Source organism: Trichomycterus rosablanca, chromosome 18 (assembly GCF_030014385.1).
Source record: "Trichomycterus rosablanca isolate fTriRos1 chromosome 18, fTriRos1.hap1, whole genome shotgun sequence".
NCBI classification, from domain to species: Eukaryota; Metazoa; Chordata; class Actinopteri; order Siluriformes; family Trichomycteridae; genus Trichomycterus; species Trichomycterus rosablanca.
Genome location: NC_086005.1, coordinates 21389872 through 21417538, shown reverse-complemented (window position 1 = coordinate 21417538; position 27667 = coordinate 21389872). Strand labels below are relative to the sequence as shown.

The window sequence follows — 27667 nt, the reverse complement described above, 5'->3', positions numbered from 1 at the left end:
TGTAACAGAAAAGGGCGTTTCCCAAACTGTTGCCATAAAGCATTTGTTAGTAATGGGTGTGGCAGGGGGCTCTGTGGGTTTCTTCCAACAGTCTAAAGATGTGCAAGTGAGGTAAATTGGAGATACAAAATTGTCCAAGAATCTTGTGTAACCAGTAATTACCTGTCCTGTCAGGGCGGCACGGTGGCTAAGTGGGTAGCACTGTCGCCTCACAGCAAGAAGGTCCTGGGTTCGATTCCCAGGTGGAGCGGTCCGGTTCCTTTTTGTGTGGCGTTTGCATGTTCTCCCTGTGTCCGCGTGGGTTTCCTCGAGGAGCTCCGGTTTCCTTTGACAGTCTAAAGACGTGCAAGTGAGGTGAATTGTCAAAGAATCTTAAGTAATTACTTGCCCTGTCATAACCAAAAAGTGTGTATGATGTCAAAATCTTAATACAATATAAAGTAACTGGTGTGGCAAAACATCTGAACTTTATAATTAATTGGGATGTATACATACTTTTGGTCATATAGTGTACATACTGCCATTGTGCCAGAAAATCCTGACTTTATGCCTCTTGGTTTTTGTATGCTGCATATGAGTGTGAGAGCTCCTTGACTGCTTCTGGAGGCGACAGCATGGCCTGCTGCTTTCCTCAGTCTTGTCATGGACAGCTGCCTCTCTTACCCCTTTTCCACCGACGCGGCACGGAGCCCGTTCCGGTTCCCGAACTTGATTATGAACCGGTTCCGCGTGTTTCCACCGGAAAAAAGAGGTTCCAGACAGCGAACTAGCGGGCCAATCTGGCACCACAGAATACTTGGTTTTTCAGCGCGAACCGTGACGTCCGTCTGTGGGCGTGTCGTGTTGTACAGCATAGCGACAGCAACAATGCCGTCAGCTGGTGTCTCGTATGGAGCTTAACGCTGCATTTTTATCTTTTAAAGTTCACCTGATTACATTTTGAGCCAGTTTGCCCGTGATATTTTCAAAGCGCCTTTAAAAAGGTGAACTGTGTGATATTACGTGATAAAAGTGACCCGGACAGAACGAACACCGCTTTTTCAACTCCCCGGGCTGCATAAACACACGAGAAGTAAATCCAGTTAAACACAGATACAGTGTATCACAAAAGTGAGTACACCCCTCACATTTCTGCAAATATTTCATTATATCTTTTCATGGGACAACACTATAGACATGAAACTTGGATATAACTTAGAGTAGTCAGTGTACAACTTGTATAGCAGTGTAGATTTACTGTCTTCTGAAAATAACTCAACACACAGCCATTAATGTCTAAATAGCTGGCAACATAAGTGAGTACACCCCACAGTGAACATGTCCGAATTGTGCCCAAATGTGTCGTTGTCCCTCCCTGGTGTCATGTGTCAAGGTCCCAGGTGTAAATGGGGAGCAGGGCTGTTAAATTTGGTGTTTTGGGTGCAATTCTCTCATACTGGCCACTGGATATTCAACATGGCACCTCATGGCAAAGAACTCTCTGAGGATGTGAGAAATAGAATTGTTGCTCTCCACAAAGATGGCCTGGGCTATAAGAAGATTGCTAACACCCTGAAACTGAGCTACAGCACGGTGGCCAAGGTCATACAGCGATTTTCCAGGACAGGTTCCACTCGGAACAGGCTTCGCCAGGGTCGACCAAAGAAGTCGAGTCCACGTGTTCGGCGTCATATCCAGAGGTTGGCTTTAAAAAATAGACACATGAGTGCTGCCAGCATTGCTGCAGAGGTTGAAGACGTGGGAGGTCAGCCTGTCAGTGCTCAGACCATACGCCGCACACTGCATCAACTCGGTCTGCATGGTCGTCATCCCAGAAGGAAGCTGACGCACAAGAAAGCCCGCAAACAGTTTGCTGAAGACAAGCAGTCCAAGAACATGGATTACTGGAATGCCCTGTGGTCTGACGAGACCAAGATAAACTTGTTTGGCTCAGATGGTGTCCAGCATGTGTGGCGGCGCCCTGGTGAGAAGTACCAAGACAACTGTATCTTGCCTACAGTCAAGCATGGTGGTGGTAGCATCATGGTCTTGGGCTGCATGAGTGTTGCTGGCACTGGGGAGCTGCAGTTCATTGAGGGAAACATGAATTCCAACATGTACTGTGACATTCTGAAACAGAGCATGATCCCCTCCCTTCGAAAACTGGGCCTCATGGCAGTTTTCCAACAGGATAACGACCCCAAACACAACCTCCAAGATGACAACTGCCTTGCTGAGGAAGCTGAAGGTAAAGGTGATGGACTAAACCCAATTGAGCACCTGTGGTGCATCCTCAAGTGGAAGGTGGAGGAGTTCAAGGTGTCTAACATCCACCAGCTCCGTGATGTCATCATGGAGGAGTGGAAGAGGATTCCAGTAGCAACATGTGCAGCTCTGGTGAATTCCATGCCCAGGAGGGTTAAGGCAGTGCTGGATAATAATGGTGGTCACACAAAATATTGACACTGGGCACAATTTGGACATGTTCACTGTGGGGTGTACTCACTTATGTTGCCAGCTATTTAGACATTAATGGCTGTGTGTTGAGTTATTTTCAGAAGACAGTAAATCTACACTGCTATACAAGTTGTACACTGACTACTCTAACTTATATCCAAGTTTTATTTCTATAGTGTTGTCCCATGAAAAGATATAATAAAATATTTGAAATGTGAGGGGTGTACTCACTTTTGTGATACACTGTACATGTTTTATTTTAGAGTAGATTTGATGTTTATTTCACACAGATGTTTGTTCATGTTGTGGAACTTTAGTGATGTTTCACCGCTCAAGTCGAGCGCTGAGCAAATCGACTATTTGTGCCGAGGGTCGCGGTGAAACCGAAGCGCAAAACGCTTCTCACATCAATGAACTAAAGAAAACAACAACTGCGACAAGCACGTCTACGTCTTCTTATCACCGATTGTTAGATCGATGCTTTTTACTTAAAAACAAACATCTGTAACATCAGCACAAATGCTCGCACATAATCTACACGCTCCGCCATGATATTACTGCTCTTAACTTTCGTTAAGTAACGCCCACCGATGATGACGCTGCTTGGTTCTCAAAAACTGGTGGAAACGCGCGTCGGTTCTCTACAGAACACCAAGGTTCAGAGAAATCTGAACAGAACCGGTTCAAGAACCATGTTTTTTTTGGTGGAAAAGGAGTATCTGAGCCACAGATCTTAACTCAATCACTCACGCTGGCTTCTCCTTTTCTGGCGTTGTTTTAATTCATTCACAGTCTCACAATCATCTGTATCATCTCTTGTTTTGCTGTAGATGCCTCACTCTAGTCGCATGGACCCATCACACAACCCCCTCCAACAACAGCAGCAGCAACCACCACCCCAACAGCAGCATCAAGCTCTCCATGGCGGGTCTAACCTGGGCGGCCCAGGAGGACCCATGCATTCACGCAGTTCTTCCCAGAATCCTCGGCTGCATACAGACAGCTTTGGTTTGGGTGGCCCTGGGGGACCAGGGGACGTAGCAGAGCCGACCCTTGATGTGAGTTGCCACCAGATTGAACAATGTTTTGCTTCAACCTAATTTTTCTGATTATCCAAGGCGAATGTTGCAGATTAGGCAGATGACATTTATGAATGATCATGTACTTTGAAGCTACAGTATGTAACCTTTAGGGATTTGTTTACCTTTCTGGTGGAAATGTATTCGCAAGCAACTTGCAGGAAATGTCAGTTGTGCTGCACTTTCTTCCCATGTGAAAATAAAATCAGATTTTAATGAGTGCTCTCACATTTTAGTAGTTTCTAGGTTATAGCAGCAATCAGTGATTAAGGGTGTGTGAGTCCAAACACAGGCCCAGTGTTACCCACCAGTTCTGACTTCTACTTTTAGGTAACAAACAAACACAGTGTTTGAGGGAGGGAGATTAGGATGGAGTTTATTCCTGCTGCTGGTGCAATATGCAATCTCCGGGACTGGTCTGGGTACCTGGTCTATTAACACTGGTTTATCCTGGTTAAGGGTCACTGTGGGTCTGGCTTCTCCAGAATCACATCTTGCCATCCCCTTTGACAGAGTTTGTAAATCAGAAGGGTTTGGGCACAAGTGTAATTGCTAATTCTTTCCATTCTCTTGTTCCTCTAGCTGCTTCCGGAGCTGACGAACCCGGATGAGCTGCTGACCTACTTGGGTCCTCCTGACCTCCCCAACAACAGCAGTGATGACCTGCTCTCACTGTTCGAGAGCAACTGAATCGACACACAGCTCGCACGCCACCTCCAGCTTAGCCATGCCATTCTGAAAACACCCAGCCCTACATACTCGCAGCACGCCACAAGGAGCTTTGAGACTCGGGACTGGAAGTCCTAACCAACGTTGGAGTTTAATCATAGACCTGCCCTGTTCCTTTAAGACTGAAACTCTGCTCAGAAATGCTCAGAACGAGGAAGGCGCAGTAGTTCTAATGTGACTAATGTTAATGTGTCTTCAACGTTATCGCTAGTCTCCCTCCGAACTATATTGAGGTTTTAATGTGATTTTGATTTGAAGAGTCCCTGTCATGTTTTCAGCTGCAGCAAAATCCATTTGTAGAAAAGCGCCACATCTGTTGTCTGACGTGCTTGGTGTATATTCCATCGCAGATGAGGGAGGGAGAAAAAGCCAGCATTGAATTTGCCCATCATTTGTTCTTTATCTTTATTTGATTATATGTGAAGTACTGACATTCTTTAAAGTTAAGAATAATAAGAAGGACTTAATGTTGGTGATGCTCCATGTTCTCTGAGAGCAAGAGAGGAGCCAAATGCTGTACTTCTGGCATTGGTTCTAACTCGAATGCTTGTAAGAGCTGGAAATACCAATGGACCTTGCAAACACAAGACACAAACATGCCTTACCTCACAAGGTAAAATAAAATCATCCACCAGTAAGCTTGAATGCTACCACATACGCCCATTACTAGATGCCCAGAAGTCAGTTTAGATTTTGAATAGAAGCCACTGTGCCAGCTGCATGCTTATTCTTCATGTTGTTTAGAGATGCAAAGCATATCTCATGGTAACATCAAGAAAACGTATTGTACGTATCTGGTCGCACAAAATAAGGCTGCATGCAAAGGCAGGCTTCTGAATTCTCTTCTGTTCTGTAGGTTATACAAAACCTTAAAGTCTTGGGGAGATGAAGTTGAAGCACACGTGTTCGCACATAAATACCACAGACCAAAACATGTTTGTTTCGGATGAGCACTCGTCTTCTCCCAGCTTTGTCTCCAAAACCGGTCTTCCTGTCCTGTTCGGATCTTGTGCTAATTGTAATTCCATCCTGCACAAGACAGAAGTATCAATACTGACCAATCATACAAGTTTCTGGTTTTTACTTGGTTTCAAATATGCAAAAGATCATACAGCTGAGGGCTTAACTGATCTGGTCGAATAAAGATAAAGAGGATTTATAGAGCACAAGCAATCATATAATGCGGACAGGGTGGCTCACTGGCATTTAAGTGGGCTCGATGCTACTGTACAAAGAGTGCACCAGATTCTAACATTAATTTTTGATGACATGTCCTGTTTGGCACATCAGGATCGGTCTAATGGCAGTACCCATTAGTTATAGGGAATATAATGAAAAGTATATGTACAGATAATTAGACTGTTATTGTTACAGATGTAAACACTCTATACCCTGTGATGAATTTTAGTCAACCCCCAACACACACACACACACAGAGACAGAGGCACAACACTATCAAAATTATAAATTTTGTCAGACGCACTCAAACTTGTTGCAGTCCTCTTTCATTTCAGTTGCAAAAGAGACTCGATGGAGAGGAGGACAGTGTGCTGCCCGTTTCCTGTCTTGTCTTATTTTATTATTTATGATTGCTCTGTGGACATTATGGGCAAAATGCAGTTCGTATCCTAAACAATCCAGGGAGAGTCAGGAGTTCTTGGATGTGCAATTGTTTCTGAAGACATTTGTGTATCATACAATTTTATCTTTTAATTATATAATTATTGTTATTATAATAATTATAAAGATAATTGGTGGACCTGTATGCATCTCTCTTATGTGTGTTATCTAGCAAAGTTTATGAATTTGTAAAAAAAAAAACACAAAAAAAAAAAAAAAAGGAAAGGATAAAAGTACTATCAAATCAGTGGCTATGAAGGGTTTCAATAAAAGCTTCAATAAAGACTGGGAAAAACTTTGTTGAGACCAGCAAGTCACACTTACTGTGCATCCGTTAAGAAAACAATGTTTGACCGTCATGTGTAGGTGAATCTTTTAAGTTTTAACAATTTAATTGAACTTGTAAAATGTTAATCATTTTTTGTTTTTCTAAAGATGTGAAATATTTCCATTATGTTTTTTAAGTAAAGACTTAAGCCCCACTGTGTTGCATTGGTATTATTTGCAAAGGCATGATTAAAAAAAGACAAACTGCCAGACAGTCTGAAACCACACTGAATTTACTGAATCTTACTGAAGTGTACTGCTCTGGGACACGGAATCCCATTCCAAAACCCTGGAGTTTTACAGAATGTTGATGTGTGCCAATGGGGAGTTGTGCTTGAAGATTTAAAAAAAAAATGCACTATTGTGGAATGAGAATACCTGGCAGTGTTCCAATTCATCTAAAAGCTGTTCAGTTGGGTTGGGGTCATCGCTCTGTGCATTTTGTCCACACAAACTGGTCAAACTACACCAATCAGCCATAACATTAAAACCACCTCCTTGTTTCTACACTCACTGTCCAAGGGTGGACCCATATTTAGAATTTTCATGTGGGAAAGGCTGATTCACAGAAGTAGGTTAATCCAATAATAGTCAAATATGTGGCACATTATCCTGTCTGGATATTTTTCCTCAGCCATCAAGTTCCAAAATTGTCCAGCAGAGACCTTGACTTCATATGAATGTCAGAGTGTAGGGTTAAAATTTCTCCGTCAGCTTCTTCCACGTATAAACAAAACAGCCCTCTATGCAGTGTTCTTGACGAATCTTCACAAACAATGTACGTCAAAAGGAAAAATGCTACAATGGCGCAAACTGGCTACTGATGAACGAAAACTTTCTAGATTTGCAGTGCTTTAGGTGGTCTGAGGCGTAGCTATGGTAACAAACAGCAAATTAAAGAAACAGTGGCCACATTTCATGTCAATCACGTTGTCCTGTTTGAATGAGGTTTGAATTGATCTACCAGCGTGCACTGCGATCACAATGTATGTTACAAAAGGAAAAATGCAAAAATGGCACAATGGCGGTGCTTTAGGCGGGCTGAGGCGTAGCTATGGTAACATTAAAGAAACAGTGGCCACATCATGTTGACCTGTTTGAATGGGGCGCAATCTACCAGCGTGCACTGTGCAATCTACTGGTAATGGATAGTGCATTGGACTTCTAGGCTTAGATGAGAGGCCATTCAAAGGTTGTGGGTTCGAGTCCCACCAGAGTCACACTTTTTGTGATGCTTTCCGTAAAGGTATGCTCTGTTACCTATCAGGTAGAGAAGCTACGATGGGTTTTTATAGGGCAGCTGTAGCCTAGCGGTTAAGGTGCTGGACTAGTAATCAAAAGGTTGCTGTTTCAAGCCCCACCACTGCCAGGTTGTCACTGTTGTGCCCTTGAGCAAGGCCCTTAACCCTCAATTGCTTGGACAGTATGCTGTCACAGTACTGTAAATCGCTTTGGATAAAAGCGTATGCTAAAATGTCAACAACAAAAAACAAACGTGGTAGATCACGATTGACGTATTGGACACCCCTAGTACAAATCATTGTTGCCTAGCTCTAATAATGTAAATTATTTTTAAAAGTATGGAAATATGTTTGATATTTAACTATTTGGCAAAAATTATACACTTCTTATATAGTGCATAAACTTTAGACTTCACATATCTTTCTGATCATGTATTCCAACCGAAATTTGATGTAACCAACTTTGTTCCATACACCTTTTTTGTTAGGAAACAGGAAGAGGGGGCCGTTTATAACAACTGTTATATAGGGTTTATTACTGACAGGTTACAAAGATAACTGAATGTTAAGTGTTTAATGCAGTTAGTTGACGCTGGGCCGCTTATTCAAACTCGCTCACAAACGGCCTAACATCTTCACTCTTCACATTCTTCCATGTGGGCAAAGATGGCGAACTGAACCTCGGGGAGACGCCCTAAGTAGCATGGCACTTATCACGGGGGTGTACAATACGCACACACCCACAGCGAATACACTTCGGTGATTGGATAAAATCTAACGTCGACATTAGAATGAACGAATCAGAGAAAAGCATTCTCTTTGAACTTCGCCGCTTGTGCTCATTGGAACGCTCCTGTCGTTGCTGCATCATCGGAGTCTCTGATTGGCCGAAGCGCCTGTTAATCACCGGTCTCCAGGCTTCATATGATAGAGTAGGAAAGAGTTTCGGTGCCGCTTGTATATATTGAAGTTTTCTGCCTGTACTCAGTCTGCAGCTTCCTGTACTGAGGATTCATCCGGTCTGCTGTTTCTACATCACAAACTACAACACGCGTCCAACATGGGAAACCCTAAAGTGTTTTTTGATATCACGATCGATGGGAAAAGTGCAGGAAGGATTGTGATGGAGGTGAGGCTGATCTGGTTTATATTTCAGTAGGATTAACGCCCTGAACCGAGAATCAATTTATTCATGTAAACAGACCGAGATTTCCACTGCGTCTGATAAATTAGATTACATTGTGTATTTTAGGCAGTAACTGGTGTGGACACGTTTGTGTTAGTTTAGATCGATTTAAAATGACTTTTAAAATTCTATCGATTTAATGCGCATTAACACATTTTACATTTATTAGGGCTGAAATCTAACGCTGGGTAAAATGATAGTGATTTTAGGTGGCATCTATTATAAAGAGAACATGTTTTTTCTCTTAAGCAGAAGTGGTGTTTTACAGTTACACATGTTACACTCAGTGTCATGTTTTCACCACCAGGTGGGGTGATTAAGTAAAGAAAACACTTTCCACTCTTTCCTTCAGCTTTTTCCCCATTTAAATCAGCAATCAAACATTTTGCTGTGTGCATCCACATAGCCATCGTTTTTATTTCATACTAATCCTAGGAGATTCTTACGACGGTATTAGGGCCACTTTAAGGAAAAATAATTTTAAGTTTTTTTAGATTTTGAGATTAAAGTCAAAATAATTTCGAGAATAAAGTCGTGTAAATTTTGATTTTGAGAATAAAGTCGTATACATTTAGATTTTGAGATTAAAGTCAAAATAATTTGGAGAATAAAGTCGTATAAGTTTTGATTTTGAGAATAAAGTCGTATACATTTAGATTTTGAGATTAAAGTCAAAATAATTTCGAGAATAAAGTCGTGTAAGTTTTGATTTTGAGAATAAAGTCGTATACATTTTGATTAAAATAATTTCGAGAATAAAGTCGTATAAGTTTTGATTTTGAGAATAAAGTCGAAATAATTTTGAGAATAAAGTCGAAATAATTTCGAGAATAAAGTTGTCTAAGTTTTGATTTCGAGAATAAAGTTGAAATAATTTCGAGAATAAAGTCATATAACTTTGCATTCGAGAATAAAGTTGAAATAATTTCGAGAATAAAGTCATATAACTTTGCATTCGAGAATAAAGTTGAAATAATTTCGAGAATAAAGTCATATAACTTTGCATTCGAGAATAAAGTCGAAATAATTTCGAGAATAGTCATGTAAGTTTGGATTCGAGAATAAAGTCGTATAAGTTTTGATTTCAAGAATAAAGTCGAAATAATTTTGAGAATAAAGTCGTATAAGTTTGGATTTGAGATTAAAGTCGACATGATTACGAGATTAAAGTCGAAATAATTACGGGATTAAAGTCGAAATATTATCGCCATAGCAACCACTTCGTGTTAAAATGAGGGATGTTCAGGATTTGGTAAAGTTATACTTTCGTATCGGTTTCACAAATAAAGGAATCCTCGATCTTCTGCACATCAGCACCAGTTTGTTATTAGTATAAGGACATTGAAACGGCTTTGCAATAAACTGTGTTTATTTAGAAGAATGTGCGCCAACCGGTGTCAGCAGTACTTCAGCCCAGCCTTATGGACTCGTACGATAAACTAAAGCTGTATGGCAAAGCTATAAAAGGTTGCATTGACCGGTTTAGTCATCATGCCATGTGGATCGAAGCGTACAATACAAACAGCCACCCAAAAATAATCACAGGTTATTGGATAACCACAATAACACTCATTATAAACTGCCCTCGGCGCTTGCGTGCCGATCCAGGTACTGAGAGCTGTGCTTCTCTGAACTGACAAGCCTACGACGGCTGCACACTCTCTGGTCATAATATTTCGACTTTATTCTCATAATAATTTAACTTTAATCTCGAAATCAAAACGTAATAATATTTTTTACAGTGGCTCTTATATGCTGTCGTAGATTCCACACTGCTGATTGGCTGGTGTGAAAAGTTACCTGAAGCATTGTTGGTTCAGCATGCAGCCTAGCTCATGACCAAGTTCAGAGAAGCATTTACCAAGATTGTCCAAGGGTTGTTTAAGGTTGTTTCTTTTCCTGAAGTCCTTGTGTGTATATACAACCCTTGTGTAAAAAAGATACAAACATTTTGTTATTTTTACAAATTAGTACTTATACCAGATAAGTCCAAATGTCTGTGTACGTTTCGTACAAGTCAACAAATTACAAGGCATGTCACTTGAGTTGTAAGGAAAAATCATGTATGTAGAGAAGCAGATGGACTACAGTCAGTAATTGTAGAACTACAAAGTGCTTCTATATGGTAAGTGGAGCTGATAAAATGGACAGTGAGTGTAGAAATGTTATGGCTGATCAGTGTATAGTGTAATACACATTTTAGTAGTATGTCATGAATGCACTTGAGTAATATGAAACAGCTACTCTAAAAGTGGTTAAGCAAGTGGCCACCTGAGGATGCCTTGCATGTATTGCTAAAGTGGGTTTTTGGGACTCTTGTTTGTAAAGATGACTGACTAACTGCGTAGCAAATGTAAATAAAAGTTGATTGTGAAAGTGTTTAGTTGTGATTACATCTGACTGAACCACTTTGATTATCTGTAGGCACCTGAGGCACATTACGTGCAGTGATTACTTTTAAATTGGTTCGTTTAAGCAAGCAATGCAAAGGGTGTTTCTGGAACAACGAGTTCTTATATTTTTCTCTTGTCTTTTCTCAGCTGAGAGCTGATGTCGTCCCCAAGACTGCTGGCAAGTTCAATTTCTTATCTGGAGTTCATTTCCATTATGAGTAACTGCATTCAGTTTGTAAAAAGTATAATCTTTGAACTGTCCTTGCTTTAAAACAGAAAACTTCCGAGCCCTGTGCACTTCGGAGAAGGGTTTCGGCTTCAAGGGTTCCATCTTCCATCGTATCATTCCAGAATTTATGTGCCAGGTAAATCCTTAGTGTCTTTCTTTCTGTGTTATTTCTTGGAAATGTGGGTTGTTATAAGCTGCAGTCATGACTCCACACTTATTGTAGGGTGGTGACTTCACAAAACACAATGGAACTGGAGGGAAGTCCATTTATGGCACCAAGTTTGCAGATGAGAACTTTACTCTGAAGCATGAGGGGCTGGGAACTCTGTCCATGGCCAATGCAGGAACCAATACCAATGGCTCACAGTTCTTCATCTGCACTGCTAAAACCACTTGGTAAGGGTAAAGCTGCACCACACACGCCATGCTTTTTTTTTTTTTTTACCTCTTTTACTTGCTAGTAGTATCCAATTCCCTGACTGTAACAACCTCTGGCACTTGCACCACCCTTGCCCTGAGCTAGATGACGCAATCCCTGAATATGAGTTCCGTTCTGCATACAGAGAGACACGCTGTGCTGCTCAGTGAGTCATCCATGGCTCATGTAAGCACCTTAATAGGTCAAATCTGCTTCAGCAATTAGGAAGCCTGTCAACTTCCCTCTTTGAGGCATGTTTAATTTAGCCTGTTGGCGGCTCGGCCAGGTCAGTAGTACAGTTAAGATCTAATTCGTTTAGTTCATCAGTTTGACTGAATAAATTATTGACTAATATTTAAATACTTTGGTATGAGGGTGTGGTTGTTGCAGAACTCTTGTGGTGCTATAGTGCTCAAATAACTTTATTTACTCAAAGCAGGTGCAAAAACCTATTTATGTCATTCAATGACATACACTGATCAGCCATAACATTAAAACCACCTCCTTGTTTCTACACACTGTCCATTTTATCAGCTCCACTTACCATATAGAAGCACTTTGTAGTTCTACAATTACTGACTGTGGTCCATCTATTTCTCTACATACCTTTTTAATCGGCTTTCACCCTGTTCTTCAATGGTCAGGACCCCCACAGAGCAGATATTATTTAGATCGTGGATCATTCTCAGTACTGCAGTGACAATGACATGGTGGTGGTGTGTTAGTGTGTGTGGTGCTGGTATGAGTGGATACCGTGTCCACTCGCTGTCCACTCTATTAGACACTCCTACCCAGTTGGTCCACCTTGTAGATGTAAAGTCAGAGACGATCGCTTATCTATTGCTGCTGTTTGAGTTGGTCATCTTCGAGACCTTCATCAGTGGTCACAGGACGCTGCCCACAGAGCGCTGTTGGCTGGATATTTTTGTTTGGTGGACTATTCTCAGTGCAGTAGTGACAGTGAGGTGTTTAAAAACTCCAGCACCGATGCTGTGTCTGATCCACTCTCTAACACACCACCACCATGTCAGTGTCACTCCAGTGCTGAGAATGACCCACCACCCTAATAATGCCTGCTCTGTAGTGGTGCCGTGGGGGGTCCTGACCATTGAAGAACAGCATGAAAGGGGGCTAACAAAGCATGCAGAGAAACAGATGGACCACAGTCAGTAATTGTAGAACTACAAAGTGCTTCTATATGGTAAGTGGAGCTGATAAAATGGACAGTGTGTAGAAACAAGGAGGTGGTTTTAATGTTATGGCTGATTGAAATCAGGATGTTCTTGAAAAATATTCTCCATATGGTTGCCAGGAATTGAAATCAACTTAACACTTAATAATACATCACTGTATTTGTTGTTAATGTTTATTTATTTGTTTTTTAATAGGCTGGATGGCAAGCATGTTGTGTTTGGGAAGGTGGTTGAAGGCGCTGATGTCGTCAAGGCTATGGAAAAGAAAGGAAGCGACAGCGGGAAATGCTCTGCCAAGGTTGCCATTGCTGACTGTGGCCAACTTTAAACATCACATTTAAACATCTAGTGTCGGTCATGTGAATTATTCACATTTCATCAGATTTGTTATTTCTAATTCTTCGCATTAATGAAAGTTGTTACATCAGCCTTGTTTTCTAAGTTGTCTGAACATCAGCATTCCATGAAAAAGGTATTATAGATAAAAGTGTATTAATGTGGTTACTTCATAGAATTGAAATCTTTTTGTTCAAGTGTCAACGTCTTTGAAACATGTAATTCCTAGACTTGTAGGACCAAAGAGATTATTAAATTCTTTTTGATTTCAGCAGTGGTGTGATGTTTCTGTTCTTTCTGTACACAACAGGGTGACGCACTGCACAATAATCTCGGATTGGACACGTGTGACGCATTTGTAGAGAAGTGAAATGTTAATGTCATAGTCCTGATCTTCACAATATAAAATTCATAAATCCAGGATTTATTAAAAAAAAATAGTAACAAGCTGCAGGTTCTGAAAATGATTTATGTGAAAAAATGATGGTGGCACAACATTTCCTAAAGGCCCTGCATGAGTTATTAAGATGAAGAAACCTTCTGTGCTGAGCATCATTAAAATTAGAGATGAGCTTGCGGTGTTGCCATGCCAACACGCAAGGTAATTTGCAAAGTCCTCCAAGGACACAGCAAATGTTTGTTAACAGCCGGGTAAGGGGCAAGCAGTAGCCTAGTGGTTAGGGCACTGGACTAGTAATCCGTAGGTCACTGGTTCAAGTCCCACCACTGCCAGGTTGCTGCTGTTGGACCCTTGAGCAAGGCCCTTAACCCTCAATTGCTCAGATTGTATACTGTGTACTGTAAGTCGCTTTGGATAAAGGCGTCTGCTAAATGCTGTAAATGTAAATGTAAAATGGGTAAGGACAAAAGCCTCAAATCTTAAGTGACAGTTCATTAGCGAGTGTCATATACTACTGAATTTCATTTCTCTAGTCTACAACACCTGATAGAGATAAAAGATAAATTTTAATCTCTATATTGATGCTTATATTAAACAGTACATGCAGTTTTGTGTTGTGTCTGCCATCCAATACCAGCCTGTAACCTGAGCTTGATGTTGCAATTTGTTGTACACTGATCAGCCACTCTGTCCTACACTGATCTGCACTCTCCATTTTATCAGCTCCACTTACCATATAGAAGCACTTTGTAGTTCTACAATTACTGACTGCAGTCCATCTGTTTCTCTGCATGCTTTGTTAGCCCCCTTTCATGCTGTTCTTCAATGGTCAGGACCCCCACAGAGCAGGTATTATTTAGGTAGTGGATGATCTCAGCACTGCAGTGACAATGACATGGTGGTGGTGTGTTAGTGTGTGTTGTACTGGTATTAATAGATCAAACACAGCAGCACTGCTGGAGTTTTTAAACACAGTGTCCACTCACTGTCCATTCTATTAGACACTCCTACCTAGTTGGTCCACCTTGTAGATGTAAAGTCGAACACGATCACTCATCTATTGCTGCTGTTTGAGTTGGTCATCTTCTAGACCTTCATCAGTGGTCACAGGACGCTGCCCACAGGGCGCTGTTGGCTGGATATATTTTTGGTTGGTGGACTATTCTCAGTTCAGCAGTGACAGTGAGGGTCTTTTCCACTCATACCAGTACAACACACACTAACACACCATGTCAGTGTCACTGCAGTGCTGAGAATGATCCACCACCTAAATAATACCAACTCTATAGTGGTCCTGGGAGAGTCCTGACCATTGAAGAACAGCATGAAAGGGGGCTAACAAAGCATGCAGAGAAACAGATGGACTACAGTCAGTAATTGTAGAACTACACAGTGCTTCTACATGGTAAGTGGAGCTGATAAAATGGACAGTGAGTGAGGAAATACGCCGATCAGCTATAACATTAAAACCACCTTCTTGTTTCTAGTCACTTGTAATAATAATTCTTACCTGTAGATGATGTGTTCACTTCTTTTACTTCAATCAACAAAACATTACATTAAAATTTACCCGAGTTACCAAAATATATTACCTTCTCAGAACTGTGTTTATTGTTCATAAAGTCAGGTTTTGTTTTAACCATTGCATCTTGTGCTCTTGGTGGTAATTTTGCAGGAAAACACTGCGTTTGAGAGTTCTGTTATGACAACATAACGATTAAATCCAGAGCATGGTCACACAGGGCAGGAACAGGACCCTGTTTATAATATTTACTGTTGCATTTATTACTGATGTTATCTTTTTTAAAATTATTTTATCCACTCCTTCACCATAAACCAGCTGATTTACCACCATTACTTAACCACTTACTGTTTAAATAAAAATAGTGCCACTTGGTGGTTAAAAACAAGGCATGTACAGACATGCCCAGATACTATACCGAACCTCACTGTCACTCACTCACTCACTGTCTTAACTGCTTATCCAATTAGGGTCGTGGGGGGTGCTGGAGCCTATCCCAGCTTTTCAACGGGCGCAAGGCATACAGTAACACCTTGGACGGGACGCCAGTCCATTGCAGGGCAGACACACACACACACACCCATTCACCTATAGGGCAATTCAGTGTCTCCAATTAGCTTGACTGCATGTTTTTGGACTGTGGGAGGAAACCGACGCAGACACGGGGAGAACATGCAAACTGCGCACAGAAAGGACCCAGACCCAGGACCTTCTTGCTGTGAGGCGACAGTGCTGCCCGCTGAGCCGCCCTCTATACCAAACCAATAAGCATTTAACAAGGTTTGTCATGTGACCATGAGCTTTGTCATTTTTGTACAGTGCATTCATCACCAGGTACATTTTTTATCCAACAGTATTTTAATACATTGGCATCTAGAAAAAATACTATAATAAAACAATTAAATCAACATACAAACATGGAAAAAAAAATGCAAGAAAGTCAAATGTCTTTTTTTAATTAATTTTATTATTTTTTTAGCCAAACATTTGATGGAGATTTACACTTTAAACATTTAAACAACATAAATTTATTTACAGCAATGAACACATTTCTGCATTTGTTATTTTTTATTTTAACAAGTATTACTGAGAGTTTGTTAGATTAAAGAGAGGATGAACAATTGGACAGAAAAAAAGAAAAAGCACAGAACATGGAATCCATTGCACATTTTAGCGAATTCATACCAACAGAACGAACAAGATTTGGTACCACATTCAATTTTTATATTTATATATTTGCATATTTTCACCCACACTAGGCGAGTGCATATATGCGAATCAGCCTTGTGTATGGAGAGACACACCCTGTGCTCACTGTGCAGGTGCCATCAATCGGCCAGCAGAGGTTGCAGTTGCATCAGTCACAAGGAGACCCTATCCGGCTTACTACCCCACCCCAATATGAACAACAGGCCAATCGTTGGTCATGTGGCCGCTCAACCCACCCGGATCAATACGATGTATTCAAGATCCCAGCTCTGGTGTGCTAGTGTGTGTTTTTACCTGTCCAATCTGTTTTTTAACTGATAAAATATAATAAACGATGTTTTGTTTTTCTGTTGTAGATGTCTATTATTAGTCTAGATACAATCTTTTGTTTCTCATATTTTATTAACCTCAGATCTTACTTCATGATTTCATTATTTGGCATTGTGTTGAAATCTTTCTTTAGTAAAATACCAGAATTTATACCGCATGACCAATAGACTGTAAAATGTTGGCAGTGCTGAGCAATAGAAGTTACTAGTTTGAATTGGTAATCCTTTATGGCAGTACCTAGCTGTTGTAGCAGGTGTTCATAATGGTAACAAAAATAAAAACTCTATTTACAAAAAGGTGTCTACTTATTGTGGTGTTTTACAACGTTGTAACTAGGGATGTAACAATACACTTTACACACGATGCGATGCGGTTCACGATACGATTTTTCCCCAATTCTATTCTAAACTGAAATTGAAGACAAATGATGACAGTTTCCTTTTATTATTTCTCTTAAAAAAAGAAAATAAAATACTGTGTTTGTGATTATCTTTTATTTATGCAAATAATGAATGCCATTTATTTCTGATGTAGGTACGAACTATGCAAAACAATTTTGAATTAAGCCCAATTTGGCTGAAAAACCCCGAATCTGGCAACCAGGCATATAGCGCCAGTGACGTAAACCAGGCGAGGTGTATAGCGCCAGTGCCCTCTGCTGTTTAAAGTGAATATCGATTCATTTTACATTCGTGGACTTTTTGAATCGGTTATTGTGGTGCATCGTTACATCCCTAGTTGTAACTTTATTCTATTGCACTTTTCAAGTTTTTTTTTTTTTTTGCCCAGTCCCAACTTTTTTAAATGTGTTGCAGGCATCAAATTTAAAATGAGTTCATATTTACAAAATACAGTTAAGCTGGGCATTTCTTTGTACATCAGCCATAAGAATAAAATCACCTCCTTGTTTCTACACTCACTGTCCATTTTATCAGCTCCACTTACCACATAGAAGCACTTTGTAGTTCTACAATTACTGACTGTACTCCATCTGTTTCTCTGCATGCTTTGTTTTATGCTGTTCTACAATGGTCAGGACTCTCCCAGGACCACTACAGAGCAGGTATTATTTAGGTGGTGGATGATTCTCAGCACTGCATTGACAATGACATATGGTGGTGGTGTGTTAGTGTGTGTTGTGCTGGTATGAGTGGATCAGACACAGAAGCACTGTTGGAGTTTTTAAATACCGTGTCCACTCACTGTCCACTCTATTAGACACTCCTACCTAGCTGGTCCACCTTGTAGATGTAAAGTCAGAGACGATCGCTCATCTATTGCTGCTGTTTGTGTTGGTCATCTTCTAGACGTTCATCAGTGGTCACAGGACGCTGCCCGCGGGGCGCTGTTGGCTGGATATTTTTGGTTGGTGGACTATTCTTTATACTAGCACAACACACACTAACACACCACCACCATGTCAGTGTCACTGCAGTGCTGAGAATCATCCACCACCTAAATAATACCTGCTCTGTGGTGGTCCTGGGAGAGTCCTGACCATTAAAGATAATATAACCCACGACTATGGAAACATTTAGTAAAACTGATACACAACATATAACAATATTTAACTATATTACAGAGCGGTTCAAAATCTACACCATTTACAATGATAGTTCTACCTCTTAACTGGCAAAAAAGGTAAGTGGAGTCTTATTTTTCAAGATACTAGGTAGCAAAACAACAGTGTTGCAAATAGAATTCACAGATTTAGAAATACAGTTGTGTATAGTGTACATAAACACAGAGTATATTCCCTCTAAGTTAAAATCTGTTTCTCTTTAAGATGTAAAGAGTAGAGAGAAACTATTTATAAGACACAAATTGGTGTTCAGTATAATTCTACTTACTGAGTGTCGTGGTCCCAATTCCTAACAGTTGTATAACAAACGAATAATGAATCTGTTGATGCATGCTCAATAATCCAGGTACACAAATCCACAAAGTTGAATGAGTTCATCTGGACACAAGTTTGTTGTAGAGATACGTTTCGTCACTCAATCAGAATGACTTCTTCAGTCTGGAGAAGACTGAAGAAGTAATTCGGATTGAGTGACGATACGTATCTCTACAACAAACTTGTGTCCAGATGAACTCATTCAACTTTGTGGAAACGAATAATGAATTAACATCATACACAAAAGGTTTTTCTTTTGGCGCAATAGACACTTTCATAAACACTTCCATGTACAAACACTGTATAATAATAGTAAAAGTCTAATTATTAATATAACACAAATGACCAAACAGTACCAAATCTAACTAGAACTAAAAAAATTGTTAATTATTTATATTCCGTTGACTAAAAAACCTGATGTTTTAACAGTGTGTTGCTAAAGATGTGTCATATAGCACCCACAAAGTTGAAAAGAGGGGCCACATCACTATCACATGTCTAAAAATCAGATCAGTGTTTAAATCCTGTCTTTAAACACTATATGTAAAAACGTGTTACCTGTGTAAACATCCTTCTAACCAATGAATTGACCTATTTCATCCATACCGACTGCTAGCAGGTGCCCAGCTAAAAATACCTTAGTCTAAGTATTTCCATTATTCAGTAGCCATGTAAAACCTTAAGACTCTAGTAAAGCGGTGTAAAGGAAACCTCTATTGGTCTTTAAAGCTGTGGATATGACATGAGGTTTGTTTGGTTCAGGTTTATTCGGGATCCCTGAGTAGGGCATTGCTTAGTGCTGCTGTAACGGCAAGCCCAGAAAATAATGTGTTGTATAAATAAAGTGTTATGGACAGAATTTGTGTCCATTGTTTAGTCCATGACAACTGCACCTGGCATACTATGAAATTTGCTATCCTGCCTTTTAATTTGTATTTTAAGTGACTGTGTTACCACTGCCATTTTCTCCCCAATTCAGCCTAGTCAATTTGTCTTCCGCTGCTGATTGCAGTCGAGGTGGGTATACTGTTCCTCACGCCTCCTCCGACCTACGTGCAGCCCTTTGCGGAATCCTTTTTCACCTCTGCACAGGCGCCTCTCTATCTGCCAAATGCGGTCCAAATCTGCCAAATGCTGTGTAAAGCGTTTGAAGACCCCACCCTCATAGTTCAGTCGTCCCGCACTAGCAGAACCATGTTTGCTGCAGGCACTGCCAATTATGGCTGCCAAAAACGCCGAGGTTTGAACCGATGAGTTCAGAATCTCGCTTCGCCACCTGGGCGTTACTGCCTCTTATTAAAATAAAAAGAGAGAATTTTACTGTGTATGGCAAAAGCTTCAAGCTGGACAGCCAATGGGTAGGGCAAAAAGTCATGGGCTAAAATTTAGGTCACAAAGCAGCTTAAGCAGAAATTAACACACACAATCATGTGCCAACTAAGCAAAAGCTGGTCAGCTGTTCAAAGTAGATGTCTCCAGCTCAGTTAAGACAAGAATCAAATACCTAATTTTAGTCCCAAGACTAAGGTCAATAATTACAAAGTGCAGGTTAGTAACACAGTCTGTTAAACAAATCTAGGTTTGGCTAATGCAAGCAGAATGCAAGGAGAATAGAGTGGATACTTAAATAAATAAATTAACTTGGCATAACCCTTACGCCAGTCTTACTAATGATTTTGTGGTGGAATAGAAGCAAAACTTTGCAGTCATACTCCAGTGGAAAGCCTTCCCAAAAGAGTGGAGGCTGGTACAGCAGCAAAGTCGAGCAACCATATTATTGCCAATTATTCTACTGTGATATAAACCTCGGGCTATGTAGTGTATCACATTATAGCTTAACAGGTCCTAACCTTGCTGTCCAATATCATTTAAACATTTTAGGCTATTGGTGTCATTTACTAAACAAAAATCAACTATTTTACTCAAAATACATCCCTGCTAATTATACAGCAGTTTGTCTATAGCTGGTGTTATGGAATTTCAGATGACCCCTTTGTGACAAACTGGTAAGAGAAGATCATTGATCTGGTCATGTGGATAAGAGGTCATTACTATGTTAGTACTGAATAAGGCAATTCTTAATGTAGTAAGGCATTTCTACTGCTCACAGAAGGACATGATGGGAACTATATGTATACACTGGTAACGGCAACGGTTTCTGAACAGAAGTCCAATCTGACCTGTGTTTTCATGTTGTTTTTCGACTGGCACGAAGTATGCTGTCTAGGCCACTGAGTTGGCGCAGAAAACCCCGGTTAGGGATGACACCTCGGTGGTCCTTGACAGTCTTGATGGCCTCTACTAGAGTCATGTTCTGTCGAATCATGAGATATGCCAGCACCAGAGTAGCTGAGCGGCTCACACCCACAGCACAGTGCACGAGCACTGTTCCTAAAAAGTAAAAAAAAAAAAAAAATACAGACTACATAAACATTTCCCTTCCCATTGTAATTTGGAAACTGTTGTACCAATATTGAAAGAGGCAGTTCCCCCGAGCCCCAAATGTATTTGATTAGTCAAGGTATGTTTGTGCACCAAAAACTTAAAGCTGCAGGCAAGACCAACTTTGATGAGACAACTCAAAGACCATTAAAAGTCAAGGTCAAGTGCAAAGGCATGAATATGTCTAATAAAAATATACAATCATACATTTGTCCCCAAGTATAGTTCTGTAATGTTTATTTAACCTTATTTTTAAAAATTAATGCAAAGTTTGCATGTTGGTGGTGTCCGAATATTTTTGGTCATTCAGTTGTTGGTGTCCGAATCTTTTTGGTCATGCAGTTCGTAGTGTCTGAATACTTTTGGTCATGCAGTTGGTGCCATCTGAATTTTTTGGTCATGTAGTTGGTGGTGTCCGAATACCTTTGGTCATGCAGTTGGTGGCGTTTTGGTCATGCAGTTGGAGGTGTCCGAATACTTTTAGTCTTGTAGTTGGTGCTGTCCGAATACTTTTGATCATGCAGTTGGTGGTGTCTGAATACTTTTGGTAATCCAGTTGATGGTGTCTGAATACTCTTGGTCATGCAGTTGTTGGTGTCCGAATACTTTTGATCATGTAGTTGGTGGTGTCCAAATACTTTTAGTTATGTAGATGGTGCGAGTGTGAATACTATTGCTCAGACACGTGTCTGTGTCTGTGCTGTGTTTGAGCAGAAGTACAATAGATGAACCTGCCTGTCAATGGAAGTGAATGGGGTAAAAAATGGGTATAAAATGGGCGTGGCGGGTGAACAGGTTTGCGTATCCAAAAACTGTAAACAAGCCAATGAGTTATCAAATGACAGACGATTAAGAGTTGAAACACTTACTCACTCACTCACCTTAAACGCTTATCCAATTGGGGTCGTGGGTGTGTGGGGGGGGGGGTACGGGGGGCAAGTCAGTGTCTCCAATTAGTGTCTCCAATTAACCTGACTGCATGTTCTTGGACTGTGGGAGGAAACCGGAGCTCCCGGAGGAAACCCACATGGACACGGGGAGAACATGCAAACTCCGCACAGAAAGGACCCGGACGCCGCTCAGGTGGCGCAGCGATAAAAACGCACGCTGGAACCAGAGCTGGGATCCTGAATACATCATATCGAGTTTCAGTTCTGCCTGCCGGCTGGGCTGTGCAGCCACATGAGCAAGGATTAGCCTGTTGTTCAGATAGGGATGGGATATTAAAGCCGGATAGGGACTCTCTCATAACTAATGCAATTAAGACCTCTGCTGGCTGATTGATGGCGCCTGCACAGAGACGGGAAAAGAGTGTTGTGTGCTGTCAGGGTGTGTCTCTCCGTACACAGTGCTGATACGCATTGCACTCATCAAAGTGTAGGCGATAAGATGCATACGGCTGCTGCCCATGTGTCGGAGGGGGCGTGAGTTAGCTTCGTTCTCCTCAATCAGAGCGGGGATGATGCAGTCAGGCAATTGGACGTGCTAAAAAGGGAAAAAAGGGAAGAAAAATGCATAAACAAAAAAGGCCCTGGCCCGCCCCGGCTGGGGATTGAACCCTGCATTGCTGTGAGGTGACAGTGCTACCCACCGATAGTGTGATTGCCTTCTGCAATAGAAGGCAACAGAATAATAGAATATAATACAATAAAAAGACTCCAAAATAGCACAGACCAATCAATCACATTTAGGGTAAGAGGGAACACTGCATTTTGGTGATATCTGGTCAAACATAGTAATTGGTCTAACCTCCCATGGTGAGTGCTTTGTGAATGAATTCTGCAGCAGGGTAGAAGTTTACACTCATATCAAAGGATGGAGAGTCATGGGCCTCGATGCCATGGTAGGTGATGTTCATTCCCTCGTAGTACTCTGCACCACCCCGCCATTTGCTCTGTGCACAGTTCAGTATGTGTGTGATCCCAAGTCTTACAAGCTCCCGGCGGTCTGAGGCAATGTCTCTGAAACATTTTAGACATTATAGTACAGATCAATATGGCTACTTCTCTTCACAGACACATTTAACAACCAAATTGATGACTAACCATGGTCGGGCAGTGACCTTTGAAACTAGTCAGTTAATGTTGTTGTTTTTACTGAATCGACTCTGGTCAACTAGTTAATATTGTCACATAACATTAAAACCACCTCCTTGTTTCTACACTCACTGTCCATTTTATCAGCTCCACTTACCATATAAAAGTTCTACAATTACTGACTGTAGTCCATCTGTTTCTCTGCATGCTTTTTTAGCCCCCTTTCATGCTGTCCTTCAATGATCAGGAGGCATTATTTGGGTGGTGGATAATTCTCAGCACTGCAGTGACAATGACATGGTAGTGGTGTGTTAGTGTGTGTTGTGCTGGAATGAGTGGAGTTTTTAAATACCGTGTCCACTCTAAATACTGTCCACTCTATTAGACACTCCTACCTAGTTGGTCCACCTTGTAGATGTAAAGTCAGAGACATCACTCAGCTGGTGTTTGTGTTGGCCATCTTCTAGACCTTCATCAGTGGTCACAGGACACTGCCCACAGGGCGCTGTTGGCTGGATATTTTTGGTTGGTGGACTATTCTCAGTCCAGCAGTGAAAGTGAGGTGTTTAAAAACTACAGCAGCGCTGCTGTGTCTTATCCACTCATACCAGCACAACACACACTAACACACCACCACCATGTCATTGTCACTGCAGTGCCGAGAATGATCCACCACCCAAATAATACCTGCTTTGTAGTGAGAGAGAGTCCTGACCATTGAAGAACAGCATGAAAGGGGGCTAACAAAGCATGCAGAGAAACAGATGGACTGCAGTCAGTAATTGTAGTTACTACAAAGTGCTTCTGTATGGTAAGTGGAGCTGATAAAATGGACAGTGAGTGTAGAAACAAGGGGGTGGTTTTAATGTTATGGCTGGTCAGTAAATGATATAAACAGACTTTAATTAACTTTACCCATAGCTCACACTAGAAAGTAACAAAGCAACAGGCAGCCATCTGAGCTCCTGAAGGAAACTCACACAGACACGGGAAGAACATGCAAAGTCCATACAGAAAGGACCTGGACCACTCCACCTGTGAATCAAACCCAGGACCTGAGAGCTGTGAGGCAACAGTGCTACCCACCGAGCCACCCAGCGTATAATTTATTTTATATTATTAATCTTCATTGATACTCACTGATCCCCAATGTATAGTCTGGGCCAAACCTCATCTGCATGATTACAGGCTGTCTTTCCTGTGTATAGAAGCCGCTCAAGTTCAGCAATGCTCAGTATGGGTGACTCTTTTCCAGATTCTCTTCTACTTGGAGACCTAGAATTGCTCCGGGATCGGGAGAATCTGGACATAAAAGCCATCTATGCAGGTTGTTAGTGGGGCTCTGTAAGAAAAAATAAAATAAAATAATAATTTAGATCTAGAGATATGATTTCCCTAAGCCTTATCTCAGTACTGGTTCTAAAGTATTAGTTTTTATTTTTAAATTGAAGTCATATTCTCTAGTGTGTCTGTGTAGTAAAAATTTACCGTTCAAGCACTTCTAAAGACAAAAACCTACATTGAGTATAAGGTTTAAAATCATCAGTGCATCACTACATCAGCGCTGCCCTATGTCAGGAATTTAAAAATTGTGGTTTTAAAGAAATCCCACAGTAAAATGAAAAACAACCCTCAAACTTGTAAAAGCTTTTTTGACAAGGACTGGATAAATGACATCCATGTCTGATTTAAGAATACACTATATGGTTTTTGAGTTCTGGTGTTTCAGCCAGACCGATTGCTAACAACTGTTTAGAATAAATAATGATTTGCTTCCAATATTGCGGCGACAGTTTGGGTTAGACCTTATCTTGTTCCAGCATGACTGTGCCCCTGTTCACAAACATGTTCGGTGTGGAGAAACCCTCCATGTGATGGCTAGACGACTGGGTCAGAGCATCTCAAAAACTGCAGCTCTTGTGGGGTGTTCCCGGTCTGCAGTGGTCAGTATCTATCAAAAGTGGTCCAAGGAAGGATCGGTATCATGGGCGGCCAAGGCTCATTGATGCACTGGGGAGCGAAGGCTGGCTCATGTGGTCCAATCCAACAGACGAGCTACTGTAGCTCAAATTGCTGAAGAAGTTCATGCTGTTTCTGATAGAAAGGTGTCAGAATACACAGTGCATCACAGTTGCAGGGCTGTTTTGGCAGCATAAGGAGGACCAACACAATATTAGAAAGGTGGTCATGATGTTATGCCTGATCGGTGTATTCAAGAAGCTCATGGTCAGGAGTCCACATATTTTTGGTCATATGGTTAAATTTGATCTTATTGTACATTTGTAATGTACTTCCATTAAACAATAATTAAATAATTTGAAGAGCAAGTCTGCACAGTTTAATATTACCAATACGCACAATATTGAAATCAACCTGGCGCAGTAAAATAGTGCCAAGTGAGTTCTAATATTACTTGCACAAACATTGTTATTACATGAAAGGATAGTAATGGAAATAATTGTATTTATTTGATTATATATATAAATAACAGTACAGCACTTTATAAAACCCATATTGCTGCCTCGTTCTGTGCTCCAAAAGATGTGCACCAGAAGTGCAAATAGTAGCATTGTGCAAAAAAACAGAGAATATCAGTAAACATATGTCTATAATTAATATGAATATAAAGTTATAACTATAGCTATTTACATATATGGAATAATATCTAGGTACATAGTACTATATGAGCAACCAACATACTGAAAGATCCATCTCACCCTGGACATCATCTGTTCGACCTGATGCCCTCTGGAAAACGCTTCAGGTCTATCACAGCCCGGACAAACAGACTAAAAACAGTTTTTACCCCAGGGCCATACGGGAACTGAACACTCCCAAACCACACACTAACAACTGACTGACTCTTGTAAATCACTGCCAAGTAAAAACTGAACAAAACATTGAACTCTGGACTCCTTTTAAAAATGGGTATGTATTATAATAATAATAATAGTAATAATAATAAGGATTAGTTAGGTATACATTATAATTATAACAGTAACAATAACAATAATAAAGATTAGTTAGGTATATATTAGTAATAACAGTAATAGTAATAAAGATGTGTAAATAATAACTATACAGCTGTAACTATAACTATATAAGGATGGTGAATAATAACTATAACTATATATATATATATGTGTGTGTGGCGGTTGTGTAAAATGCAAGTGCAATAATAAATAATAATAACAGTCCAGTATGTAATCCGGGGTGTTAATGGTATTAACGATGATAAATTATAGGTCCAGTGTGTAGTCCAGGTGGTGGTGGAGTTAGCGGTGTAGTGTAGTGTTCTAAACGCCTGTTAGAATAAGCATAAATTATACTGTACACAGACCCCTCCCCCCTCCCCCCACACACACACCCCAAAAAAACAAGGCAATGGTTGAGAATATTCTAGAACTGTGAATTAAATAACATTACGACAACAAGAGTATACATCTACAAGGCTTTCAAGCTTACTGTGGTAATGTTTTAAATAGATGATAACTGCAAGGCTTTGGTGCAAATGCATTCCAACAGCACAATAGATGATGCATGCGAAGAGATTAACATTGCAATGGCGGAAAAGACCAAACACAGTTGGAATCGGTTAGATTTAATCAAACTGATTGAGAACAATCACATTTAATATAAAACTCATACACAGAGGTTATCAAAACAAAGCAAACAAAGCAACAAAGCAATTATTTGACAGATACGGTTGCTATTTGTTTATTATGAAACGTATACCGAGAAAGCACCCACCTGACATTCAGTTCAGTTTCCAAATATTCACCAGAAATCTTGCTTGTTTGCTCCTGATGACCCGCTGTGCAGAAATATGTTAAGCATATCTCAGTGAGTCATGTTGATTAGGTATAACGACTGTGACTGCAGCCTGTAGAAGAGCATCAGCACAAAAAAAGGGAACGCCCACATATAGCCAGCCTCCACTTTATAATGCTCAGTCAAATCAGCCCCCACGTTGTTTCTAAGGATGTGCGTATACTAAACATTACGGTAATAGCGTCTGGTAACACTGATAAAAAAAAAAGTCACTGAGTAGGTGAACGTGACTACATCATGGCTGGATTACTGCCCGGGCCAGTGGGGCCAGCGCCCAGGGGCCCTTGAGGTCAGGGGGCCCCGGGGGGGGCCCTGGCACAAAACATTTTGCGATGCCTATCAACATTTATGATACAATATATTTTTATTTCCGAGGGCCCTCCATTTTAAGGATCCTCTGACTATTAGGGACATTGACCCCAGGGCCTCTTGGGGGCCCTAGCCATGCTTTTGGGGCCCCTAGCCATGCTTTTGGGCCCTAGCCATGCTTTTGGGGGCCCTAGCCATGCTTTTGGGCCATAGCTATGCTTTTGGGCCCCTTATGAAAATGGATGAGGCGTTGTGGCACTGCTCTGACTTCGACTTCTAGCTATTAGGGGTCCTAGGAAAGAGGGGGCATATTTTTAGAGGGCCCTGGTTATGAGAGCCCCTACCAGGGGGCCCTAGAGAAGAGCAGGGCATACCATTAGAGGGCCCTTGATCACGAGGGCCCCTGCTATGGGGCCCTTGACTTCCATAGAAGTCGTTTACCATGGCTCCTTGACTTTCTAGGGACCTACAAATTGCCAGGTAAGCTACCATATTTCATAACAG

At 40.9% G+C, this 27667-nt stretch overlaps 3 protein-coding genes across 3 annotated transcripts in view; 2 read left to right on the top strand and 1 right to left on the bottom strand.

Moving 5' to 3' along the window:
* The window catches only part of zmiz2 (zinc finger, MIZ-type containing 2), a 57170-nt gene extending 50824 nt beyond the window's left edge, over positions 1–6346 (top strand). Inside the window, exons 18-19 of the mRNA XM_063013845.1 lie at positions 3267–3494; positions 4098–6346. Coding sequence (XP_062869915.1) covers positions 3267–3494; positions 4098–4205 — 336 coding nt within the window. The 3' untranslated portion in view covers positions 4206–6346. The remainder of the gene's footprint in view (positions 1–3266; positions 3495–4097) is intronic.
* Positions 6347–8349: 2003 nt separating this feature from the next.
* Positions 8350–13458, top strand: ppiab (peptidylprolyl isomerase Ab (cyclophilin A)). The gene is made up of 5 exons (XM_063013671.1): positions 8350–8561; positions 11159–11189; positions 11288–11376; positions 11464–11636; positions 13047–13458. Exons 1-5 carry the CDS (start codon positions 8493–8495, stop codon positions 13177–13179), a joined length of 495 nt encoding a protein of 164 aa, XP_062869741.1. The 5' UTR covers positions 8350–8492; the 3' UTR covers positions 13180–13458.
* Positions 13459–20556: 7098 nt separating this feature from the next.
* LOC134332153 (dual specificity protein phosphatase 26) lies at positions 20557–26928 on the bottom strand. Its single transcript, XM_063013670.1, has 4 exons — positions 26774–26928; positions 24164–24365; positions 22737–22948; positions 20557–20936 (listed from the first exon to the last, which is right to left on the bottom strand). Exons 2-4 carry the CDS (start codon positions 24340–24342, stop codon positions 20734–20736), a joined length of 594 nt encoding a protein of 197 aa, XP_062869740.1. The 5' UTR covers positions 24343–24365; positions 26774–26928; the 3' UTR covers positions 20557–20733.
* Positions 26929–27667: the final 739 nt, after the last annotated feature.

Excerpts from the sequence above, each read along its gene's own strand:
- ppiab (XM_063013671.1), top strand. The coding sequence starts at position 8,493 with ATGGGAAACCCTAAAGTGTTTTTTGATATCACGATCGATGGGAAAAGT. Across the intron at positions 8,562-11,158 it reads CAGGAAGGATTGTGATGGAG|CTGAGAGCTGATGTCGTCCC; the intron begins GTGAGGCTGATC and ends GTCTTTTCTCAG. Across the intron at positions 11,637-13,046 it reads TGCACTGCTAAAACCACTTG|GCTGGATGGCAAGCATGTTG; the intron begins GTAAGGGTAAAG and ends GTTTTTTAATAG.
- LOC134332153 (XM_063013670.1), bottom strand. The coding sequence starts at position 24,342 with ATGGCTTTTATGTCCAGATTCTCCCGATCCCGGAGCAATTCTAGGTCT. Across the intron at positions 22,949-24,163 it reads AGACTATACATTGGGGATCA|AGACATTGCCTCAGACCGCC; the intron begins GTGAGTATCAAT and ends AAAATGTTTCAG. Across the intron at positions 20,937-22,736 it reads CAAAGCACTCACCATGGGAG|GAACAGTGCTCGTGCACTGT; the intron begins GTTAGACCAATT and ends TTTACTTTTTAG.